At 36.0% G+C, this 23,405-nt stretch overlaps 1 protein-coding gene across 8 annotated transcripts in view; it reads left to right on the top strand.

The window, feature by feature from the left end:
* Positions 1-23,405, top strand: part of TTC7B (tetratricopeptide repeat domain 7B) — a 141,264-nt gene that overhangs the window by 63,050 nt on the left and 54,809 nt on the right. For all 8 annotated transcript variants that reach the window (XR_007509620.1, XR_007509619.1, XR_007509618.1 and 5 more), the window contains 6 exons: positions 2,457-2,540; positions 3,768-3,872; positions 5,243-5,360; positions 5,557-5,614; positions 10,088-10,160; positions 11,462-11,622. Coding sequence is in view for 5 of the 8 variants with exons in the window: in XM_049828873.1 (XP_049684830.1) it covers positions 2,457-2,540; positions 3,768-3,872; positions 5,243-5,360; positions 5,557-5,614; positions 10,088-10,160; positions 11,462-11,622 (599 nt within the window). In the remaining 3 variants the exon portion in view is untranslated. The remainder of the gene's footprint in view (positions 1-2,456; positions 2,541-3,767; positions 3,873-5,242; positions 5,361-5,556; positions 5,615-10,087; positions 10,161-11,461; positions 11,623-23,405) is intronic.

The raw sequence follows: 23,405 nt of genomic DNA, 5'->3' as shown, positions 1-23,405 counted from the left end.
TATTTTAGGATACGGATACTCTAGACAAACAGCTGTATCAGGAGCTTATCAGGAAATGGTTAGAACATCTAATTTGTTCCTTCTTCTCATCCAAAGCACAGAGGAAAACATAGACTTCAAGAAGCTCTTACAGTTTAGTGGGTGGTTAGAGGATATCTTCCCTCAAACCCTGTGGCCCATAGTCTGAAGCTTTTATAATTTAAAGTATTACAATAAACACAAATTCGGAAATGTAAAAACATTCTGTTCAGTTATGTCATAGGCATATAATTTTTTGCTGGCTTCATTCTCTGTGAGCTAATTATGATTGTACTAGTGGAGCTGTTATAGGTTCAAGTTAGAAAGCACCATTATTCTAACCATGGGAGTGGTATTCACACACCAGTTCCAGTATCTTGTTATCATCTTCTGGTTTAGCTATAGCTGATTACTTACAGAAGTAGTTAGCTGTGGTATAAGAAAATTAAATGATCAAAGATCTGTTTCATCCTTGTTAAACTGTTCTAATGCTCAGTCATGTTCTTAATTGAAAAGGTCTCATTTCTTTATGGAGTTTGTATACAACGGGCTTTCAGTTTCTTATGGCTTCTTCAACTAGATGAAAGAACTTTCTACTGTCATAATTCTTTCCTAAACAAAAGTACTCTTGACTGTCATCAAGTTGGTTTTTAAGCTTTTTAGGATATGACATATTGAGCTTATCAGTGACCTACTAGGAGAGATGTTTTCCATCAGAGATTTTCCTAGATACTCATCTTTAAGTCTCTAACTTCAAGCATGCTCTTTTCAGGAGGAGACCATAGTGCTAAGCAACAAAGTTCAGTAATGCGTTTAACATTAATGTTCATACAGTGATTATTTATGAGGCAGTTCCAACAGCTGCATTTCTGCCTTTCAGGAGAGGGATTGTGCTGAATGTGTTTTCAATTAGTTAAGTCAGTTGCCATTATCCTGAACATTATCTCAACTTGCAGTTTTCCAGGGTACTATTGCTTGTTATGTATCTCTCATTGATTTCCTGATGGAACCTGTTGCTCTTTGAAATTACTTTTTGTTATTTGGTTCAGAAGAACCCAGTTTATCTGGTGTTCATGTTGTTGTGTACGTCACATATGTATATATCCACATAGATCCCTTTACTCCACACATGCTGACCACCAATTTTGTGATCTTATGAAGAAAAAAAATCATGTAACTTGTCACATTTCATACTGAATGAAGCCAAGTTAATAGAACTTAAAGTCAAGGAAAAAGAACAGTAAATAGATCATTAGTATGTTGAAACTCAAGGCTTTTAGAATAATCTACAGTTGCATCCTGTGTTCCCACAATTACAAAATTATGAAAAACTACCTTATACACATATGCACGTGCATTAATTGTATGAAGGTACTTGTTCACAATTAGAAAAATAAACCCCTTATTTTCTAGGCCTTGCTTAATTAAAAATTAATTGCCAATTCTAACTGGAAGAAAATAAAGAATTTGAAGTTGATAGGAAAAATTCTAGCATACATTACTTATATGTAGCAAATAATGCACTTCTTGTATTTGTTTTCTTTCATCCTCAGTGCTGTTCTTTGCTTCAGGTTCTGTTAAAGTGTGGGAACACGCTGCACCTGGCTGTGCTTTCTGTAATGTTAAGGCTGAGTTTGAATATGAAAAATAATTTGTGGTATTACAGTTTAGCATCTACATTGTAGCTGTCAGAGCAGAAAAGCTGCTTCATGAGATTGGAATCTGCAGACCTGAAAGTTAATTGCTAAATCAGTTTAATCCAGAAAAGTGTTGCACCTTTTGAGTCTCTGGAGCTGGCCTGATTAGTAAAAATGAACCTAGCAAAATGAAATATTTCTTATTGCCAACAGCAGATATGAAACCTTCCAAATTAGTGTATAATGCTAATTTAATATATTTAATCTCAGTATAGTAATAATGAATTTCCTTTTGGCATTCAGCTATTAAGTTGAAAATTTCAGCAAAATATTGAGTATGAATTTAAAATTCTTAAAATTAGAAATTATGCTGTCAGGTGAACCTTTACCCCCCCCCTTCCTCCCTTAAGTGGTACTGATAACTACTTGTGGTGCCATTGCTTGTTCCCAATTTGGGAAGAGTGTGTGTACAATTTTCCTTTTCACTTAAGACTTATCTCCTGCCTTTTGCGGCTGGTACCTTCAGTAAGCTGATATTTATCATTCCTTCTTTCAGACTAAATAGGACAGTACCAGCAGGAGCATTTAAACAATCATACTAAATGGGAAATCAGTGTTCTGTTCAATTTGTTTTTTTCCATATAGAATCTGGCAGCTGTTTTCACTTAACTTATTTGAATTATTTAAATTTTTAATTACTTGTATTTTAGGTATGAGTCTATAAGAAAATTTTTATACTAGTGTATCGTCTCAATAATTGAAGAATGTGCCCTTAAATAACATTTTTCCCCAAAAAATTAGTGTTTAGAAAGAGCCATGAAGTTTGCATTTGAAGAGTTCCATCTCTGGTATCAATTTGCATTGTCCTTGATGGCAGCAGGAAAAGTAAGTCTTAATTTTTTGATGTAATTCTTCTATTGATGGCTTTTGATAACAACATTTGGCACTTTTGTAATTTTCATCTGTAGTGTTTTTGAAAATAATTCTAATCCTTAAATCAGCTAAGTACACTGTACTACTGAATTTATGCCTAGTGCTGTATAAAGAATGTTGTTATTTCAATAGTTTCTAACTTTGCAACACTGAAAGGTGATGATAAGAATTATCTTGCCAACAAGCTTAAGCTAAGCTAATCAAGTGTAAGTCGTGAATTCTACCAGATCATATTATCCAGTAACAACTTAAGTGCTGTTTTGATGAATGAATTTTACGCTTAGGTACAAATTAACTCTGTTTCATGATGCTGTTGCTTTTTTTTTTTTTTTTCTTCGGGAATTTCTGACTGTGTCTTTTTTTTAATATTACTGTATTTGAGACTGTGTATTCTGTGCAATTAAAGTGAGATGGATTTTTTTTTTTTAATTTTATATAACCTAGGAACTTTAATGTTATCAGATACAATCTTCTATTTTCAGTTCTTTTTTCTTTTCCCTGTCATGTTATGGAAAATAAATCCCATTCATTATGTAATGTAAATAATACTGATTTTCTAGAAGATCATTCTCAATGGGGGTAACTTCAGCATGGGGGAAAGGAATGATTTCTATCTTCTTTAGACAATACTTTCAGAAGCACATTGGTTCTGAAAAGGCTTGATTCTTCTTCCCATTCTCTGTTTACTTGGAGTTATCTTCTAAACTGAGATTGGGTGGAGGCAAATTAATTAAAAAAAGAGGAGCAGTGCCAGTCTGTTATACAATCTTGTATCAGAGCTATTCCTAAATGCTGTTTTAACTCCCAGAGAACACTAAAACTCTGCTTGTTCTGAAGACTGTCCTGTTCCTGCTCTTTCCTTTGCCTGGCTCAAATGTTGTGAGCTTACAGGCCTAGCAAAGTTCTAAATGCATCTCAAAACTGTTTTCTGAATTACGTACCACTGGAATTACATTCTGGGCAAGTGTTTCACTGGGGGCACTTAATGATAGTTCATAGGGGTTAAATAACAACAGCAGTGCCTGAAGTCTTGCGTTTCACTTGGTTGAGGAGCCGTGACAAATTGTCAACAAATTGTTTAGCAATGTCTCCTTCACATGGGAAAAATAAAGTGATTGAATTCTCTCTGTGAAACATATTTATGCTTTTAGTAATTTCAATGGAAAATGTTTTTAACAGTCTGCTCGAGCTGTTAAAGTCTTGAAGGAATGTATACGTTTGAAACCAGATGATGCAACTATTCCACTCCTTGCTGCAAAGCTCTGTATGGGATCTCTCCACTGGGTAAGCTTTGCCACTCTTTGTCTTTTCAGCAAGAGCTGTGCTAAAATGCAACAAAATAGTGGTTTAGGGATGTAGCAAATAGTTTCGCACAGTGACTACATGCACTTGGTCATCTCTATAAATACAGCACAAATATGTATGTGCACATGTACATCCCTGTTTGCATGGCTAATTTAAAATATTTGACAGCAATGGTTATGTTTATCAAGGTAGCATATCTTGATACTGATCTAAGACATAGCTAAAAATGTATTAGAAATTGAAACATTGGCATACAGAGATTAAAAATGCAACTTAGACTTCTGTTTCCTTGGTGCAAGAGGAAAATAACTTTTTTTTGGAAGATAATGAGACAAATCTCTTATATTCAGGAGAGTCATCTGGTAATACCATGTTTGCAGGCAGCTGGGGTTCATGAATTCCTAGTAGGGGCTGTGTCTTTTTAAAAAGTGTTACTTGAGTTGTATTTTAGATAACCTTGAAATTGGTGTATCTGTACAAAAACCATCAAGGTGATCAGAGATCATCATGTGGTTTTCAAGATTACACGTGTAATTTTTAGAAGAATGAGTATATTTAAAAAAGGAGGAAAAGAAGGGGGAAGGGTCACAATCAAAAATTGAGAAAACAGTGCAGTAGCAGAAACATGGCTTGATGATGCTGACAAAAATACAGTCTTAATTAACGTAGATCCTAGTTCTGTAAATTGTTCCTTATGGACTGACTCCATGTGGAGTAGCTTACTGTACTTAGCATTTACATTTACTGGAATGGATTCAAATGTTATTTTTTTCATACTAGATTGTTAAATAGTCTGCTGGCATGGGTATGCAGTTATATCTTGATCTTTTATATGTTTATTTAGGAGCTTGTATACATTCAGCAATACTGTATGTGATGCAGAGTTTTGCACGGCTATACTTTTTTTGCAGGGTTGGAGCCATAGTTCTTGTAACTGATTTTCCTAAAGAAATACTTCATGGGGCAAGAACTCTATTTATGAAATGCAAAAATGATAGATGGCATATATGGACCAGAAATGCCTTTTTTATTTAAAAAAAGAAAAAAAAAAAGGAAGAAAAAAAAAGCCAAAAAAGCAAAACAACTATACGTTTAGAATGAACTGTGTGTTATGTGCCAGAGTTTGTCTCAACCATAGGAATGGGTGCTTCAGCTTAAAATCTGTGTTCTTTACTCAGTATTTAGAAGGAAAATTAAGTGTAGTGAAAAATGAAATAGTTCTTAAAAGCAATCATGGCTGAGATTTCAACAGACTCGGTGTGCATAATACACATGCTATGTGTTCTTCTCATTATAATGTAAGATTTAGCTAATTTTAGACTTACATGGATGTTTTATAATATTTTCAGTTGGAAGAAGCTGAAAGATTTGCCAAAACAGTTGTTGATCTTGGGGACAAAACATCAGAGTTCAAAGCAAAAGGCTACTTGGCACTGGGGTTGACTTACAGTCTGCAGGCTACTGATGGTAAGATAAGAATAAATATTCACATTTGGTAATTCCCATGTTGTCTAAAAAAGGATACCTAACAGAACGCTAGACTTAAAATTAAAGCTTCTGTGTGCAACCTTTTTTTCAGTCAATGTATTAAAACTTCTTCAATGAGCATGTGCGATGAAATCTCTTGATCTTGCCTATCACTGATTAACTATATCCTTTTTAGCATCTTTGCGAGGGATGCAAGAGGTCTTGCAGAGAAAGGCTCTTCTTGCATTTCAGAGGTGAGTGGGTGTTAATCTTTTCATTTCATTCTGCTTTATGTAGTGAAAGGCTTTTATTACGTGTTAAAAAGAGGGACTTATAAAAGATGTGTAATGAGGATTTCACCTCTGGGAGTCTCCTTCATGAGTACTGAATGTATTTCTTTAGAATTTACTCCATCATTTTCTGTCAGAAGTATCTAAATTGATTTGTAAGGATTTCCTTTTATTTCATTTTAAAGTCATTTGTGTTGCTCTCCAGTATGAAATATTTTCTAAAAGGAGTGTTCTGTTATGATCTACAAGGGAAATTTGTATGCTGCAAGGTTTCAAGTCATGGTTCCATGTGATAGTGTTTCTAGAAGAGTTGGTTGCTGATCAGATTGTATTGCAGGCTTTTGCAATTATCTCTGTCGAGGCAGAGCAACAATTGAGGCCTTGCTGCTGTGGATGAGGGGTGAAATGCAGGGGGAAAGAAAAAATTCTACCTGGAGATTTAAGAGGCAGTGATAATGCAAATGCCCCGTCTTTCAAGTCAAGTGCCTTACACAGAGGTCATGCTGTTGGGAATGACTAGTTCGTTCTCAAGGGTTTGACTCTACAAATGAAATGACATTAAACAGGTGAATGAGAACATCTCTACCCTAATTATAGAAGAAACAAATCTTGATGATAAAGCTGGCAGAAGTGCTGCAGCACCTAAATATGTCTTTTTTTATGTCTATATACCCTTGAAAACCCTGCTTTGGTGAGATAGGCCGAAATGCTTCAGTGAAACTGATTTGTGCATTACTGTGAATATGAAGTCTCAGGTTTTTGTTGGTGATTTTTTTATCTGAGGGGATAGGGTTGAAAAAGTGTTTTGCAGGTAACTTTAGAGTGAGGCTGGTACGTATTGGTCCTTCCTTTTTCTGTCTTGTCTTAACTGTTCCTCTGTATGTAAATATGTTTTAACATATTTTTGCTCTTCCTGTTCCTTAATGTTTTTAATAGGTTTTTATTACTTCAGCATTCTTTCTCCATGTTGAGACTGAACTTTCTACCTCCTGGTTTATACCTCAGTTCCTCATGCATCCCTCTTACCACTGACTTAATCATCCCTGTTTCAAAACTACTGTGCTAACCATTTCTCACCATTTCTACCCATTCACTACTCTTGATGTTCTAATAGTGAATTGCTTTCTTCTGCTGATTCTTTGAAAGAGTAAGGGATGAAATGAACCATACCTTGAAGCTAATCTATTCCAGCTCAGTGCCTGCTGACTCTGCCCTCCAGTTTAGTGTAGCGATACCCAAAATTCTGAGAGTCGTTCCCTGCTATCGATCTGTCTGGAAAATTGCTGTTTTCTGAGGGTTGAGGTTGCGCAGTGTTTGGACCACCCATAAATATGAGGATGCTTTTATAGGCAGCATACTGCTTATTGTGGTAATGTTTTATTAGTTTGCTCTAGAAAAAGAATAAGTGGTTTGAGTGCAAAAAGAATAAGCAATAAACAGTAGGTTAGGAGAACTATTTTTCAAGTGATATTCAGCTTCTTATCACTGCAAAATTAGTCTTTCACACTCTATTTGTATATTGTTGCTTGGTTGTGTGTTATGTTTTCTTTCACCCAGGAACTTTTCTGTTTCATTCTCTATGGCTGAACAATAAGTCTCTTGATACCTTCTTAACTGTTCAGTTTTGAAGACTTTCTAGCAGCAAATAGTGCCAGCTGCAATCTGAAAACATACCTAGCATCTCTTCAGTGAACCATTACAGATGTCCTTTAGCTATATAGGTTGAGTGGAACTTCAGTTTTGTAGCGATATGGAGCTTTGAAATATACACAGAAAGTGTTGGGAACATGGGACTGATTGCATCTGCCTTTTATGTATCTTTCTGATGCTTTGGGGTTTTCTTTGTTCCTTTTTTTCCCCCCAGTTGATACAACCTCCTAGACGCAACATTTTGTTTTTTAAGTGCATGTTCCAGGGTATTGATGTTAAGTTCTATATTCATCCTTTCTGCTGGCCTTTCCCAGAATGAACTTGTACATAGGCTTTTAATTAAAGTATCTTTCGAAGGTTTTAGTAATGTGCAGGGTATATGTTTTGAAAACTCTAGTGAATTGGTAATATTGCTGTTCGTGATCTTGCTGATATGAGTAGCTTGGACTCCATGCAGAATCTGGAGTAGAATGGTTTGGCCCTTGAAAAGAACAGAGTTTCTGCATCTCAAAAGTCCCATAGCTACCTTCTCAGAGAAGGGAAAAAGTATGTTTTGAAAGGTGATTGTTCTGTATATTAACATGCTTTCCCACTTGTGTTCATAGGGAGACTCACACCTGGTAGATCAGCTGTACTGGAAGTACACTTCAGTGTGGTTGATAATGTTGCTGGTTCTTTGTGTTGATAACATAGGTATAGAATGTTACTGAAAATTTGTTACCACAGAGAGGATGTTATGCTCAGCATACCAGAGTCATGCCCATTTTCTCTTCCCACATCTTAAAAATAAATGTTTTCCAGGAGGTGGAAGTTGAAATTCTCCATTCATCTACGCAGTTTATAAAATGAGCAGCTATACTGGACTCAGTATTTTGATGTGCCAAGTTTTTTTGTTTGGTTTTTGTGGGGTTTTTAATCACTTACCTGGAGGACCAGTTCCTGAAGAAATAGAGATTCTGAAGGAATGCAATTATGGTTTGGATCCTTGCCTATGCTAGATTTCAAGGCTACCAGTCTGTGATAGTGGCCATTTGAGAAGGTGCTTGTTGCCGTCTTTGCAAAGTGCTGAGGGGGTGTTTGTTTTGGTAACTTTTTTTTTTATTTTGCAGACTATCAGTGCTTTTCCTGTGACTGGTGTGAATTAAAGTTTCACAGAACTCACTAAATATTTGATAGATAGTAACAGCTTTATTCTTTCACTAGCTGAAGTTGGGTGACTGAATAAGTACCCTCTAAGTTAAAATCTCTTGTTCTCACTTAGTCTTGCTTAATTTGTGAACTTCAATTTAAAAAAGGACTGGTCCCAGACCCTGTTAGGCTTTATATTTGACTCTAATCTCCAATTTAAAGGAAAAGTTAACAAAATATGAAACTGACCCCTAATAACTTAAATTACTTTGATACATGTTGGGTGTAGTTGCTAAACTAACGGAGCTGTCTCTGGACTTGAAGACAGAAATGCACAAGTCAGATGCAGAATGTTCCCTTTGTGGTTGTAATGGATTAAAGGTCAATTTTGTTGCTCCCTGTCATGGAGACAGCTCATTAGATGTTCTGACGATTATTACACATCCCATTTCTAAGCAAGCTTCGATTAAAAGGATGCAACAAATATAAATAAAAAAATAATTCCAGGGTTGCTGCCCAGTATTTACTATGCATTATTTTAGGGTACAGCCATTTTTTTTTTTCTTTATGCTCAAGCATCCCACCAAAAAAAACAGCTTATCTTGCAGCAGAAAGATTGTATTGCAGTGGAAAATAATAATGTATTACAAGAACATCTTCTGTCGGATAAGTGTCAAAAAGAACAAGACAAAGTGTGTGCATTTGACCAAAACATTAAAAACAAACAAATTCAAAAAAAGGTGGAAAAAAGTTATTTGTTTTAGTAATTGGGGTTACTTGCAACAGCAGTAGTTACAAATATTTTGAGAGAATAATCACAAAACACTGCTGCTATTGGGCAGTTCAACATTTCTGTGGACAAAAGTGATATTTATAAAAAGATCATCAGCATAAACTTCTTCACCTGAACTTCAAACGTAGGTTCATGGTGAATCAGATCTTATGCTGCCTTTTACTATAATGCTTTGATAAAGAAGTTGTCTGGCCTACATTTCTTTCACATTGCTATGTAGCAAGGTGCTCTGCTAACTTAATCTCAAAGGAACTCAATGCCAAGAGGTATCTGGCTTTCTAAGAGGCTTAGTGTGCTGGACTGAAAATGTGCTTATATTTTGGGAGTCTGAAGAATGAACAAAATTCTGATCTACTTTGCTGCTACTCTTCCTCTTTGAGTTCTGTGATTCAAAACCATCCTGGTCAGGGTTGGTGCGATTGCTTGTTGTGCAGATGACATAATTCTTCTCTTTTGAAGGCATGTTGTTTTGGGGCATTATTTATTTTTTCTCATTTTTCTGTAAGAAAACTCTGCTTAATGAATTTTTATTATAACTGTTTTTAGATAATTACATCTGGTGTTTGTTAAATTTTAATTGGAGAATCATTATGTATTGCTCATTTTTAAGATTTATACTGAAATTATGTAATTGATTTCTATTAAAAATGACCCTCTAATGACCCAAAGTGTTTCCTTTAAATCAAGGGTGATTGAGAAGTATGAGAAGTCGCTGGAATGAACACCACTTATATAAAAATATGAGCTTATGTGTAGTGAAGAGATCTGAATATCGATACGTGAATATATATGTGTTTGTGTGTATGTCTAACCTGTATTAACAGGAAAAATTCACTGGTTTTCTGTTTTGTTTCTTTGTTTTTAAGGGCTCACAGTTTGTCTCCAACAGATCATCTGGCAGCATTTTACTTGGCACTGCAGCTTGCCATATCCAGACAGGTTAGTTGCGTTTTAAAAGTGCAGCCTCACACTGTCATATGAAGATTAGAATTTTTATCTGTTTACGGATACAGATGAAGATTTCTTCAATAAACCCCTGGTTTTCCTTCTGCATATATGCATATATATATGGAAAAACAACCCCCAAATACTCTCTCTGAACACCTTCAGTCTTGTACCCTTCTCCAGACTTCTGCCACAGTATTTCCAGCTCTAGGATCAGAAATAAGACATTCAGTTTATTTGTTTCAGCATTTGTGTTGCTGGATGGGGGGAGGTGGGGGGGAAGTCAATTTTTACCCTGTTTTTACCTATTATGTGTAATCTCTGCTCAGACTGGTTATCTGGAGGGTGGGACTCTTGAATCTAGTCTTCAGTGATCTTGACAGTGCTTAAATCTTGAGTCATCTGCTAAGATCCATGCCTTTTCTGAATACTTGTAGGAGGTTTGGTTGTTGCGAACAAAATTACAAAAATGTGTTTAAGAAAACTGGAAAATATTTTAAAGCTATAAAAGAGGTCATAGCTCAGTCCAACTTGTACAGCTGTTATGATTAAGGGATTTAGGATTCTACCATATATCACATGAATTTGGATAATGTGGAGCTAGCTGCTTTGTATATGTCATGATGAGCCTTCTGTCATGTTTGTTTTAGGAAGGAGTTTTGAACACAGCAGTTTACGTCTCTAGGTGACTGCTTTTCATTGCTAATGAGTAGCAGAGACATTGGACTATGTCACATTAGAACAAAATGGATTGTCACTTTAATAGCACAAAATATTTTTCAGTAGCAGGCTATGACTCTGTACTTCTAAATTCCAAACTTCTCATGTTGCTTAATTAAATTTCTCGGTTTTAACACTTAGTGTACTTATTTTGAGCAGAAGCACATGCAGCTGAGGAGATCATGAAATTCCACATGAAGGAAAGTTACTGTTGTAGTCTCGCTTTACATTTTAGTTAATGTATTACAATTAAAATATTTTCAAAATCATGTAGTAATACAACCAATACTTGAAAAGGAATAGTAAGTGAATATTTTAAAGGGCTGAAGGGAACTGTTTTATTAAAACATGTATCTCATTTTCCAGAGTTAATATATTATTTAATTTTTACTGTTCACTGTAGAGCATCAGGTCCATTTTAAACTTCTGAGTAGTATCTTACAGGAGTCTATAGAATTCGACATGGTATCCAGGTGAACATTTTGAAAATTTTATGGACGTGCAATCAAGTAGTAGGCAAAACTTCTAATAGTGGTGCTTTCTTTTTCTGCCTTTTTTTTTTTTTTTTTAATCAGATACCAGAAGCTTTGGGTTATGTTCGTCAAGCTCTGCAACTACAAGGAGATGATGCCAACTCTCTTCATCTCCTTGCACTCTTGCTATCAGCCCAGAAACACTATCATGATGCTTTGAATATCATTGATATGGCCTTGAGTGAATATCCAGAAAATTTTATGTGAGTGAATGTCCTGTTTGCTTTCTACGCTTTCTCTCATATTTATTTTTCTTAGATTCTCATCTCATTCATTTCAAGAGGAGATGGATTTGAAGATTGGTCTGGGTTTTTTTCCAACAGTCTTTCCCCCTGCCCATTTAATACAAGTCTGCTTTTTGTTAAAGGCTTGTTAAATAATTTTGATCAAGGATTTGCTTTTGAAAGGAAGGCTAGAGCTGGATAGTTGATCTTATTTTGTTTTTTTCCACAGACTCTTTGTTTAGGTAATTTCTCCCTGTTGCATGCTTTAGAGTATTTTTCTGTCTCCTGTTTTTATACAATATTCTAAGAAGGATAAACAGGACTTTACTATTAGCTAGGATAGATTAATCCCATCCTACAGATAACTCTAAGCATATTATATGGAATCTATTCTGTAAAGTACATCATAACAGAGAATCTTCTCTTTTGCCTGTATAATAACCAGTCAACTGAAGTTGGCTGATGGATAACTAAATAAGTTAACAGGGAGGAAACATGTTTGGTAGATGCTCTCGTGTTGTTGAAGAAAAAAATCATTCTTTGTGGTTATTCTTCATGCTAAGTATATCTTAAAATACATTCGGATTTTGTACTTTTGTAAGCTATATGTTTGTTTATTTATTTTCTTATGAAAAGCAATGAAATGCTTTGCAGTGAAATATCTCAGGGACAGCTTCTATTAACTACCAATGTTCCATTCTGATGCTTTACCAATAGTCACCACAGTTGTGATCCATAGTATTACAAATATCCTAAATGCTTATTTAGACAATTTTTTGAAGTATCTCAATCTTAACTTTTAAATGACTGGCCTGTAACATAAATTGTTACTATATCAACCTACCAGAAAAATATGATTTCTTTAAAAATTATTAGTTTGAAAATAAAGATTATAGTGTTTTTCCTTCCTGTTCCTTGACATTTCGTGCCTTCTGTTGGCTGTTTATATAAGTTACTGTTGCCTTTTTCCTTATAAATCTGACCAGGACCTCTGCTGATATCACCTCTCCTCAGAACTTCTGTGGCTTGCAGCCACTTCTGTGCAACTGCTTTTGTGGCCTTTTGCTGTTTCTCACTTCCTAGTTTATCCACACGTGTATAACTTGTCTCTCTTCTTATCAGGGGCTTCCACACATGCTTCACGATTTCAGAACTATCTAGCAGTTCCTCTCCCAAACCTGTCTCTGCTTCCCTTAGGTCTGAGGGACCGGTCAGTAAGTCATGGTTTGAGAGACAACTGAAGTATCAGCTACCTAATTTTATACCCTATTATTGTTAAATATGTTCAAAGCACCATGATCTGTCATCTTCTGTCCTTGTTTCATCTTCTGCCACTTAGTGGCAATGTAAATGAAAAAGAAGCTGCTATCTCTCTCAGAGTAGAAATAGTCTAGAAGAAGTATTTCTGAAACTGCAGTTCTCCCTATTATAATAAGAGAACAAAGGATCATCCAGTAAAATGTTTAAAGTTACTCTTGTGAGCATTCAAAAGGTATTTATGGGTTTTTCAATATTATGGTTCGTGGCCTTTCAGTACTTGTTTATAACTGCATCTTGTGGTTAAACATGCTGCCTGAGTTGTTTTAAAAAGTATTGATCTTTCTAGTAATGTATGTATATATATTAATCATATGGGTCATAATAGTCATTCTAAATTGTTAGTCCTGTTGTATAATACAAACACGGTGGTGATACAGTGTACTATGTTACAACCTACTGATACAGATGAGGGAATTTGAGAGGAGTATCTTGGCAGTAGGAATTACCATCAGATGTGACAAAAATTGCTGAAGAATCCAAGGTGAAACACAGCTATATGTATCTCTAGACAATCTTTTAGAGTGTGTTTTTAATGCTGTTAAGTTACTTCTGGTTCCCAGAGAAGTAAGGATTTGGTTGAGATTCCTTCTGTGCTCTCTGCAATTGATAGTGACAGCCAGACAGATGCATCTGGTCAATAATGTAAATTTGGATTGATGCCTTCATGTAACTGGGTTATTTTTCAAGGATTTATCAGGAAAACCTCAAGTTTACAATCTGTTCTTGCATACTATATCTGGTGCTCTTGAAATGGTTGATAACATGTATGTGCATATATATAAAATATAAAACGCAAGTGCTTAGTGTATCATTGATTCCATTTTCTTCTTCTGCAACTTCTGTAAACAATACAATCTCACGGTACTTCCTAGCAGACTGGCAAGAGATCCTCTTGTGTTCCTCTGAGGCTTGCTAATTTTTAGATATACTGAAACATTTGATTATTTGCCTATGGTACTTTATTGGCTTTTGAGAACACTTCAAATATCATCATGTGTTACGTTTTACCTTTCAGTTACATCTGCAATCCCAGTAAGCTAGACAATACAAGAGTTTTCTTGGTATTCTCTACATTTCTATTAGAATCCATTACCTCAGTGTTATGCAAAATGATACTTTGGTGGCTTTGCGGCATAATAAATGTCTGTACTTGGAAAATATTAAAGTAAAACATAGGGCTTGTGATTTATGCTATTTCTTACTTCTTTTTTTGTTATTCTTATCTGCATACCTCTGTATGCTGTAATTGCATTGCTGCACTGAGTGCTGTCCTGCCCTGTTAACAGCTGTATGTCCTTTTTGTTTTGCTTTTCTTCAAAAAGAATCTAATTTTTTAGAAGTTTATAATACCTCATCTTTGTAAAATGCCCGAGGTTGCAAGGAAGTCATAGAATAAACTGCAAGTCATGCTGAGAAGTGGATACTTTCCAGCACTCTTCTGTTGTAATCAATTAGTATGTTGTCTGTCAGTTTTTAACATTTGAAAATCTGATGCATTCCTAGAATTCATGTTCAATATTTAAGGTGTATGGCCAGCATACTTTAATATCTTAAATTAGTGTTAACCTTCATGCACTGTAAAGCTAGAAAGTTGCTGAACAAACATGGCCAGTCAGATAATGATTTTGCCCCATGCACCTCTAGGTCAGTAAGTAGAAAGAAATTCCTCAGAGCCAAAGAATTCTATCCTGTCATTATCTAAAGGAGTAGAAGGAATGAGCCAACATCACATTGTGCTGTTAGCAGCCAGGTATAGCTTTTTCTTTGAATAGAGAGTTGATTGTTCTTCCTTTGTTCATTACATTGGCAGCATAAATAGGCAATCTCCTCTGAGACCTTAAGGGGTATTGGAAAAACTATTGGTGAAAATCTAAGAAACCTCTAAAAGTGAAATAGGTATGTAGTAATGCTTTCCAAAAATAATCAAAATGCAAAATATTTGCTGAATATCTATACCACTATCAGTTCAAACTTTTTGTAAGCTTAAAATGCTATGTTGTAACCACTCTACTTATAAACGTTAACTGTGTTTTTCAGAGCAATACAATCAATCTACTTTTAAATGCTAGCTAATCTCTGAAGCCTCCTAAAATCTGAGAGTACTTTGATACAGGGACAAAAAGGTCTCTAGACAAAAGATTACTGAGCAGATTATGATTACTGAAAAGATTATGAATACTCTGCTTTGGTGAGATGGGTGGGAGCAAGGTGGCAGTACCAAAAAATCTGAATAGTTAATCTCAGTCAGGTCCTACTGCATCTGAATTCATCTAAAGTTACACTGGTTTTCCCCACCTTTCATTAGACAACTTGTCCCTGTAGTAGAAATGTGAAGTTCAGTTATTCCCCAGCTTGACAGGATTTGAACTCACAGATGATGCAGCTCAGAGTCCTAACCATCAAACTATGTGGGAGACTGGGTGAGATGATTCTTTTCTCGTCTTGAAAAAGAAGCAGGGACATGCTGCCCTGAACGCAAAGAGAGTAGGCAGGAGGAAGCCACAATATATCCTAAATTACTAGAGCACTTAACCGTGAGGGAGGCTTGAGATCTTAGCTGCTTGGGTTTTCCTTGAATTTTATTTATTTATTTTAATGCAGTGATTGCCTACTCTGAATGTATAAGCATTCCCAGAGGTGTGCATTATAGTCTGAAGGTGTATTCAGGGTGACGCAAGGTAATGGTAGTTGTGTTGCATTGGTTCATACTGGGCTTGTATATCTTGTTCAGTATATATAGTACAGTTACATGTGCAATTACCTGAGGAGCCTTATTTACAAACTCCTTTCCATGACTATTTCCTGTCTTTTTATCTGCTTGTTGCGAGGAATCTATATGTTAGTGGTCTTTTGAATGATATGAAATCTTGAAACAGCTCTTCTATCTGTTTCTGCTTCAGTGTTACTCAAAAGGAGATTCTCAGTCAAGCGAGACAGAGTTAGGTTTCTTACTTAAATACTTGTGATATTGTTTTCTTAATCTTAGCTGTTCGGGGTTCCCTCATTATTTCAAGTGTTGGGGTATTTAAAAATTATTATAGTGCCTCAAATGAGTGTAATTAGGCAAAATAAATAATAAATATTAATTGCTAATTTTATGCTGAAAATTGAACCGCAATGGATAGCAGTCGACAAGCTTTTAAAGTAGCAGAAGTAGGGAACAGCAGATGGGTTATTTGAGGAGTGCAAGCATGTTATTTTAATGTTAAGTACACTCAAAAAGGAAAGACATATGGTAACAGGTTTGAAGACAACTGAAGACTAAGTTCACAGTTTAAACATTTACATTTGTTGAAGTGTGATGGAAATTTTTTTTCTTCCAAGAATATTTCACAGAAGCATCAGGCCAATATGTCACTCCTGAAAACTATTAAATCCTTTCCTTCCTGACCCTCAAGGGCTCTTTTTGAGCTACGGTACACTTCCCAGAATCACAGAGCCTTTTAACATTCCTCTCAGTTCATTGATTAACAAACTTGTTTCCTTCTGGGAGCTGTCCAGGTGGGCGTAACAGAAGAGCTCGTTGGTACATGCAGTGTATGATGATACATACACTGATGTTTTGTGGGACAGCGATGTATTTATCAATTAAAGGGAATAGGCTACGCTATTCTGTTTTCCTAAGGTCAGCTGTAGTTGTACTACAGTGTGTGGTGCTGGTTAAACTTGCACTTTATTTTTTTTTTCCCCTTGATAAATAGAGCACTGGGAATTATTTGAGGAAAGGGCAGAAATACACGATTGGACAAGAAGTAATGATCTGTTAGGCTTGCCAAAATCATGTCTTTCAGGTTGGTGTATATGTTCTTGTCAATGTTGGACAACATGCTTTTTCAAATGCATTCCATTTTGATCCTGTTTGTCTTGGGAGTTAAGTGAATTTGTTCTCAGGAGTGATTTTTCTGTAAGTCATGAAAGACAGTATCAGTTGTTTGTAGTTTTTTTCATGCTGGGCTTGTCTGCCCCCTGCCCCCCCCCCTGCCCCTTAGTGGTTGTTATGTGCTTTTACAGAATGGTCCATTAAAAAAGACATTGTTGCTAGGTAGATATTACTTTATATAACAAATTGGTCATTGGCCTCAGGGGCTTATCCCTGAATTATATTTGCTAGGCTGTAGATTCTTCTTTGAAACTTGATTGAGAGAGTCCCAGTTTGGGTCATGAGCTGGCTGCCGCAGGGTGTTCAAGGCAGGAAAACAAGAAGTTTTCAAGTATAACTAATTTGTTCTGGCTTTAGTCAGAAACTATCTTCATAATAGTTTACAGATTTACATTTTCTTAAGGACATTGAGTTCATAAGATGAAATACAGTATACATAAACTCCACCAAAAGTCACAGGGCTGACTGCTGCTTTTCCTTGCAAAGAAGCAATGCTACTGCTTTATGAAAAAATATATGGGGAATATTTCAAAGGGTGCAGTGGAGGCCATCCAATGCACACCAAGGATACCTATTCATGGTTTCCACAAAATTGTGTTATCTTGGGGCTTGAGGGCTGGTTTTATTGCATCTTTTGCTTGTTTGAGAGTCAGGCTTCAAATAGCAATCTGAACTGCCGACTTTTACTTCATCTGTGTTTCTAACATGTATATGGGCTTCCCACTACTGGGGATCTGTGCAACCCAAGTTGGAGGAGATTATGCTTGTGATTAATGTTAGCACTATAGAATCTATCACTTTTCTTGAATCACTTGGAACAGGTTTCACATCTTTTGGGTATGTTTGGTGATTGTTTGAGAAACAGTTTAGGAGACTTTTTATTAAGTTAAATGATTTTCTGGAGTTTTTGCAAAGCTAGATTTGGTTGCTTGACCTCCTGTTGCCAGTGTTAGGCATCCAGTGATTCAGTCAATTGGATTTCCTGAAGGAACTTGTCGTGGTTTAACCCCAGCCAGCAACTAAGCACCACGCAGCTGCTCGCTCACTCCACCCCACCCAGTGGGGTGGGGGAGAAAATCGGGAAAAGAAGCAAAACCCATGGGTTGAGATAAGAAGGGTTTAATAGAACAGAAAAGAAGAAACTAATAATGATAATGATAACACTAATAAAATGACAACAGCAATAATAAAAGGATTGGAATGTACAAATGATGCGCAGGGCAATTGCTCACCACCCGCCGACCGACGCCAGCTAGTCCCCGAGCGGCGATTCCCTGCCCCCACTTCCCAGTTCCTATACTAGATGGGATGTCCCATGGTATGGAATACACCGTTGGCCAGTTTGGGTCAGGTGCCCTGGCTGTGTCCTGTGCCAACTTCTTGTGCCCCTCCAGCTTTCTCGCTGGCTGGGCATGAGAAGCTGAAAAATCCTTGACTTAGTCTAAACACTACTGAGCAACAACTGAAAACATCAGTGTGTTATCAACATTCTTCGCATACTGAACTCAAAACATAGCACTGTACCAGCTACTAGGAAGACAGTTAACTCTATCCCAGCCAAAACCAGGACAGAACTGGATTGATAGAAGCAGCTGAATACCTAAGCAGACATAGCTGATGGTAACCTCTTCTCATTAATTGTGCCTTGTTAGCTTGCAAATGCAGCTTGGATAATTGAGACTCATTTCTGACTGTTGACACTTTGAACAAAAATGAGAAGCAGATGTGATAAATTGGGAAAGAGTTGATAAGATTAATTGGGTTCAGGATAAGGTGAAAGAAATTGGTTGGGTAGCAATGTCACAGAAATTTGAAAGAAATGGCCAGGAAATAAGATTAATTTGTTCAGTCATGCAAAAAGTTATTTCAAGGTACTTACAAATGATGATTTTTCATGTTTTGTAGTGAACGATTCATATTTGTATCTTTCCTGATAATAAAACTTTCCTTGAATATTCAAAATGGAGTAGACTGTGCAAGGGTTCACTTTGCAATTGCAGCAGACACCTCTATGAATTTCTTTCTATACTTTGATTATCATGGTGATAGAAGCACGTAAAATCACTGAATATGTAAGTAAATCTTTTATAAAACTATACGTGTTTCATATTCTATCTAGTTTCATGTTGTCATTCTCCCTGTACGTTAAATTTTTGCAGTTGTGTCATTTTGTTTTTGATGATCATGCAGATGTTTTGGAGTTGACTAATGTGAAGCTGTAAGCTTTCCACAGCAAGTGTTTTAAAGGGACAGCTGTCAAAACTGGATGCTCAAATGAATAGAGTTTGAAGCCAGGAGGATCAATTTTTAAAACCCCTGCCCTTCTGTATATCAGAAGTTGCTAAATTTGCTTTAGTTTTTCTATTAATGTAGGTTTAGCTAAAACGTACCTTCCAGAGGACATCTTATCTTGGTAAGAACACAGCAAAAACTGGAGGAACCATTGCAGTATGTGGTAGCTTGTTTGTGTTTCAGTTGCACTCTACATTAAGACTTTGTTATTACTTTGAATTGATCCCTTATTTGTTTCCAGCAATTGGGTTTATATCATTCTTTACTAAGCACTCTGTAATACTGGTGACGTCATACTCCAATGGTAGCTTCTGTAATCAGGTCACCTCCAAATGTCCTTTCTGATAAGAATGTCACTGTACTTGCTGTCAGTAGGTCATGTTCCCTAGCCCTTCAGTTAACTGTTGCACCGTAGCCAGTTTTCATCACATGTAGACAAGAACTGCAAAAAATAGCTCAGTATCATTTATCACTGCTTTATACTGAGAATCACCTGCATCATGTCTGCTGGAAAGGATTGCGTTAATTATTTAAAGTGTGATTGTTTTGTTGGAGCTTGTATTTAATTACCTGCTTTGCTGGCATTCTGATTTGCTTCTTGCTAAGTTATTTCTATGATGCATTTCCACATTTGAGTGCAATGGCTTTATTTGTTCGAATAGCTATATGCTGGGTTTTTAAAAAGAAATCCAGCTGAGAGCTATTAAGCCGTGCTGCTGAACAAATTGTTTGGAAAGCTTCCTACTGCGCTGTTCTAAGAACCTGTTCATTAGGAGAGTATATTACACATAAATTAGAGTCCTGTTGAATTCAAGTGGAATTCCCAAGTGAAGGGTCTTAAAGCACTCAGCCCTACCTACTTTTAAAAGAAGCTACAAACTTGCAGACAGTAAACTGTTGTCAAATTCTGGACTGTGAATGAAGTAAATGCTGGGAACTCTAGGATTTCTTTTAGTTTAAACCTTTTTCTTCTAAACCATTTATTTATGAGTAATTGCAAAGCTCTCAGAAGGGTACTTGCTGATAATATGTACTGACTAAGAGAAACTGAATTTGCAAAGGTTTGGCTTCCTCCTACTTCTTCATTTCTTCTATGTTTCCTGTAACAGTGATCAGAATTTTTTCCTGTATATGTAATTGTTGAGTGCAAGAAGTGACTTGCTAAGACTTTATTTAGGAAAGGTGAGTAGATTTAGATTCTTTCAAACTGAATAATAATTGTTCAAACTTAATTTTATGCATTCTGCCTACTGCTTTCCCATTTTAATTACTCTGTGGGGTCTGTCAGTTAACCTGATTTAATTTACACAAGCAATTGACACTGACAGTTTGTTACAGAAATGAGATGCAACCGTATGAAGTATGCATGCGAATCTATGTTTTACATCAACGTAGTTATTTTTTCCGTTAAATTCAGATCATATTAAAAGAAGCCTACATTGTCTGTTAAAAAGTTTATTTTCAGACTTTAATATCCTTCTATAGCATTACATTCTGCATCACCCCTCCTTTTTTTTAAATACAGAATCATGATCAGACAGACTAGTTAGTCTAAGATTTCACAAGTCCTATGTTTACACTTGGTGAGGGTTTTTTGTGGATCTTTTTTTGTTTGTTTGTTTAATGTAGTGCCTAGGTTTAAAAACAGATCAACTTCTTTTGAATTGTTCTAGCATTCCAGGATTTGAAGTTGTGGGATATATCGAATGGGCACTTAAATGTGAAACCAAAATGAAATGCTATATAACTCTACAGAGAACTGGTATTTGTCGTATTTCTTTTATGCTGTAATAAGTAACTGGCTATCTATCAGAGTTGATTATATATAGTTTATTCTTCTATTTAAGCTATTGTAGAAATTAATGTGGTTGTCAGGGAGACCAAGCTATTGTTTGACACTTTCTGCGTGGCTTGTTTGTTGGTTGTTAACATATTTATGGGACTCCCAGTATATGAATTACTTTCCTACCATCTTTTAATAATTGCTTATAATGTAAAAATACTGTTAGCTGAAGTTAGAAATGCAAACTGTTAAATTACTTAAAAAGGTTCTCTTAAAACGTACTGAGTTTACTTGAAGCAGGTTAAACATGAAACAAAGGTAGTTGTGTTTTTAATCCAGCATTGTAAACAACTGGATTTGATGCATCCTTTTACATTTTAGCTTCTTCAAAGGGGATAGCTGTTCACTGTTGTGAAGGGTATGCCATGCTTGACCTTGCTGCATACAGAGGAGTCCTTAAAGGGTTCTCAGCAAGTCTTTTGGTATGGTATGCTGAAGGACTAATATTTTTCAACACACATACCTTCAGTGTTACGTACAGCTCTGCCTTATGTTCTTCAAGCTCCGAACAACGTAAATAATTTATATAATAAGAGAATAATAATGAAATTTACTCCCAATCCTAACTGAAAATAGAGCATTCTGTTCAGTTTTATTCAAGGTATAGGGATATGGACCTTCAGAAGAAGAAGTCTAGTGGAATTAAAAGTTTGGTGTGGAAGGTTTCTTAGTCTGAGGGACTTTAGGGAGGTTCCTGATTACCATTGTGTTGAGTGACACAGTTCTAGCAGGCAGATCTGGTGGAAGAATTGTCATACTGCCAGAATTGAAGAAGGAATTGGGGAATGAAAGGCAGGTCTCTTCTGTGCAGTAGTGTATGGAATACAGATATCCAGCTGTGGCTGATCCAAGCTGGTCTGTTCATGTGGTGCACAGCAACATGTGAAAATTACTTATTTGATCCCAAAAGCAAAGCAGCTGGTTTTAAAATGACAGCCAAGGTAAGCAACACCTGTCCACTGAAAGATCTAAGAGTTCTCAATACTAATAGTGTTACTTGTTGCATAGTAGAGCTCAGTCTTCACTACTTTGAATTTTCACTTCATTCTACAGAATAGAAACATCCTTAATAACTTAAGCCAGTATTGGACAAATTAACTCCTTTTGATCTCCTGGCATTGCAAGAGTGTTTCTATGGAAGGGAATCGGTGGTTGTAGCACCTGAGTGTTTTCTTTCAAAAAGTGAAACAGGCTGGCTGAGAAGGAGGTGGCATAATTAAGACAGCAATTTTATTTTGGAGATTCACAAGTTCTTAACTATGCTACAAAGTGCACTGGTTGGCTGGTAGGGAAAGCTTCAGATCAAGATTTAATAGATTAGTTTGTACTGCTGAGGAAATAGAGCATTAGCAAGATCCTTGGGAGTCACAAGGGTCCATTATTACTGTTGTCATATCTGTAATATTTTTTATAAACTTACCAGCTGCATTTTAATAGCAGTTAGGTTATTTGCTCTACCTCTTCTGCAGTCTATCCAAAACAAACTGTGAGGAAGCAGTCTTTTCTACAATTTCACTTAAAATCTTGAGACCTAATTTCCACCCTTAATGTTTTAATAGTCTTTATGGCCCTTATATATACTCATTTTTGTGGAAACATTATCCTCTAGATAAATTGTTCTTTTCCCTTCATGGTGCTTGTCTCATCTGTATTTATAGATAGAGTTTGTACCTCTTCTTGGCTTTTTTTTTTTTTTTTTGCTAGACTAACTAAATGAAGTATTTTGGATACTCTGCGTCTCTAGTCAGCTGATCACCCTCACAGCCTTTCTCTGCAGCTGCTCCGATTTGAAATTTCTCATGTGTGTGTTTAACTGTTATAATGAGAATTATGTATAACATTCCAGATGTGGTCTCACTGGGGTATTGTACAAAATGGCACTGTCTCTTTCTCCTTCTGCTCCAACGAGTATGTTCCAGAATTGCATTTGGCTTCTTTTCACAGCTGTCTCACCTTGACAAACCTGGCTGTTAGGCAGCTCTGTTTTAGAGTAACTGTTACACAGTTGTTTCGTACAATCTCTTTAAAAGTTGAACTATAACCCATTTTTCCGTTAACAATGTTATCTAATACTCCTTTCATTTTTTGTATACTATTTTTGTATAAATTTTTGCATGTTATTAAGATTGTATGTATTCATCTGTGCCTTCCCTCTTGAAAAAAAACATTGGCAATGGTAGTTGCTGCTCCCCAGTCATTTACTGAAGTGATATTTTCTTAAAAGTTTTTACTTTAGAAAGGACAATCTTATGTGTCACTGTTTCCACAGTACTGAGAAATGGATTATTTTTGACTGCATTAGCTGTAATAATTTTTAAAGTGTTCCTAGTCTCCATTTGTCATTGTTTTCATATCTGAGACAACATAGATAAGGTTTATGGTGGAGGTTGGGGGTTCATTCCTGAAATATCCTTAATCTTCATCCCA

The sequence above is a fragment of the Accipiter gentilis genome, chromosome 25 (genome assembly GCF_929443795.1).
Source record: "Accipiter gentilis chromosome 25, bAccGen1.1, whole genome shotgun sequence".
Classification (NCBI taxonomy): domain Eukaryota; kingdom Metazoa; phylum Chordata; class Aves; order Accipitriformes; family Accipitridae; genus Astur; species Astur gentilis.
The sequence above is the reverse complement of the archived record's forward strand: the minus strand, read 5'-3'. Positions and strand labels throughout refer to the sequence as shown.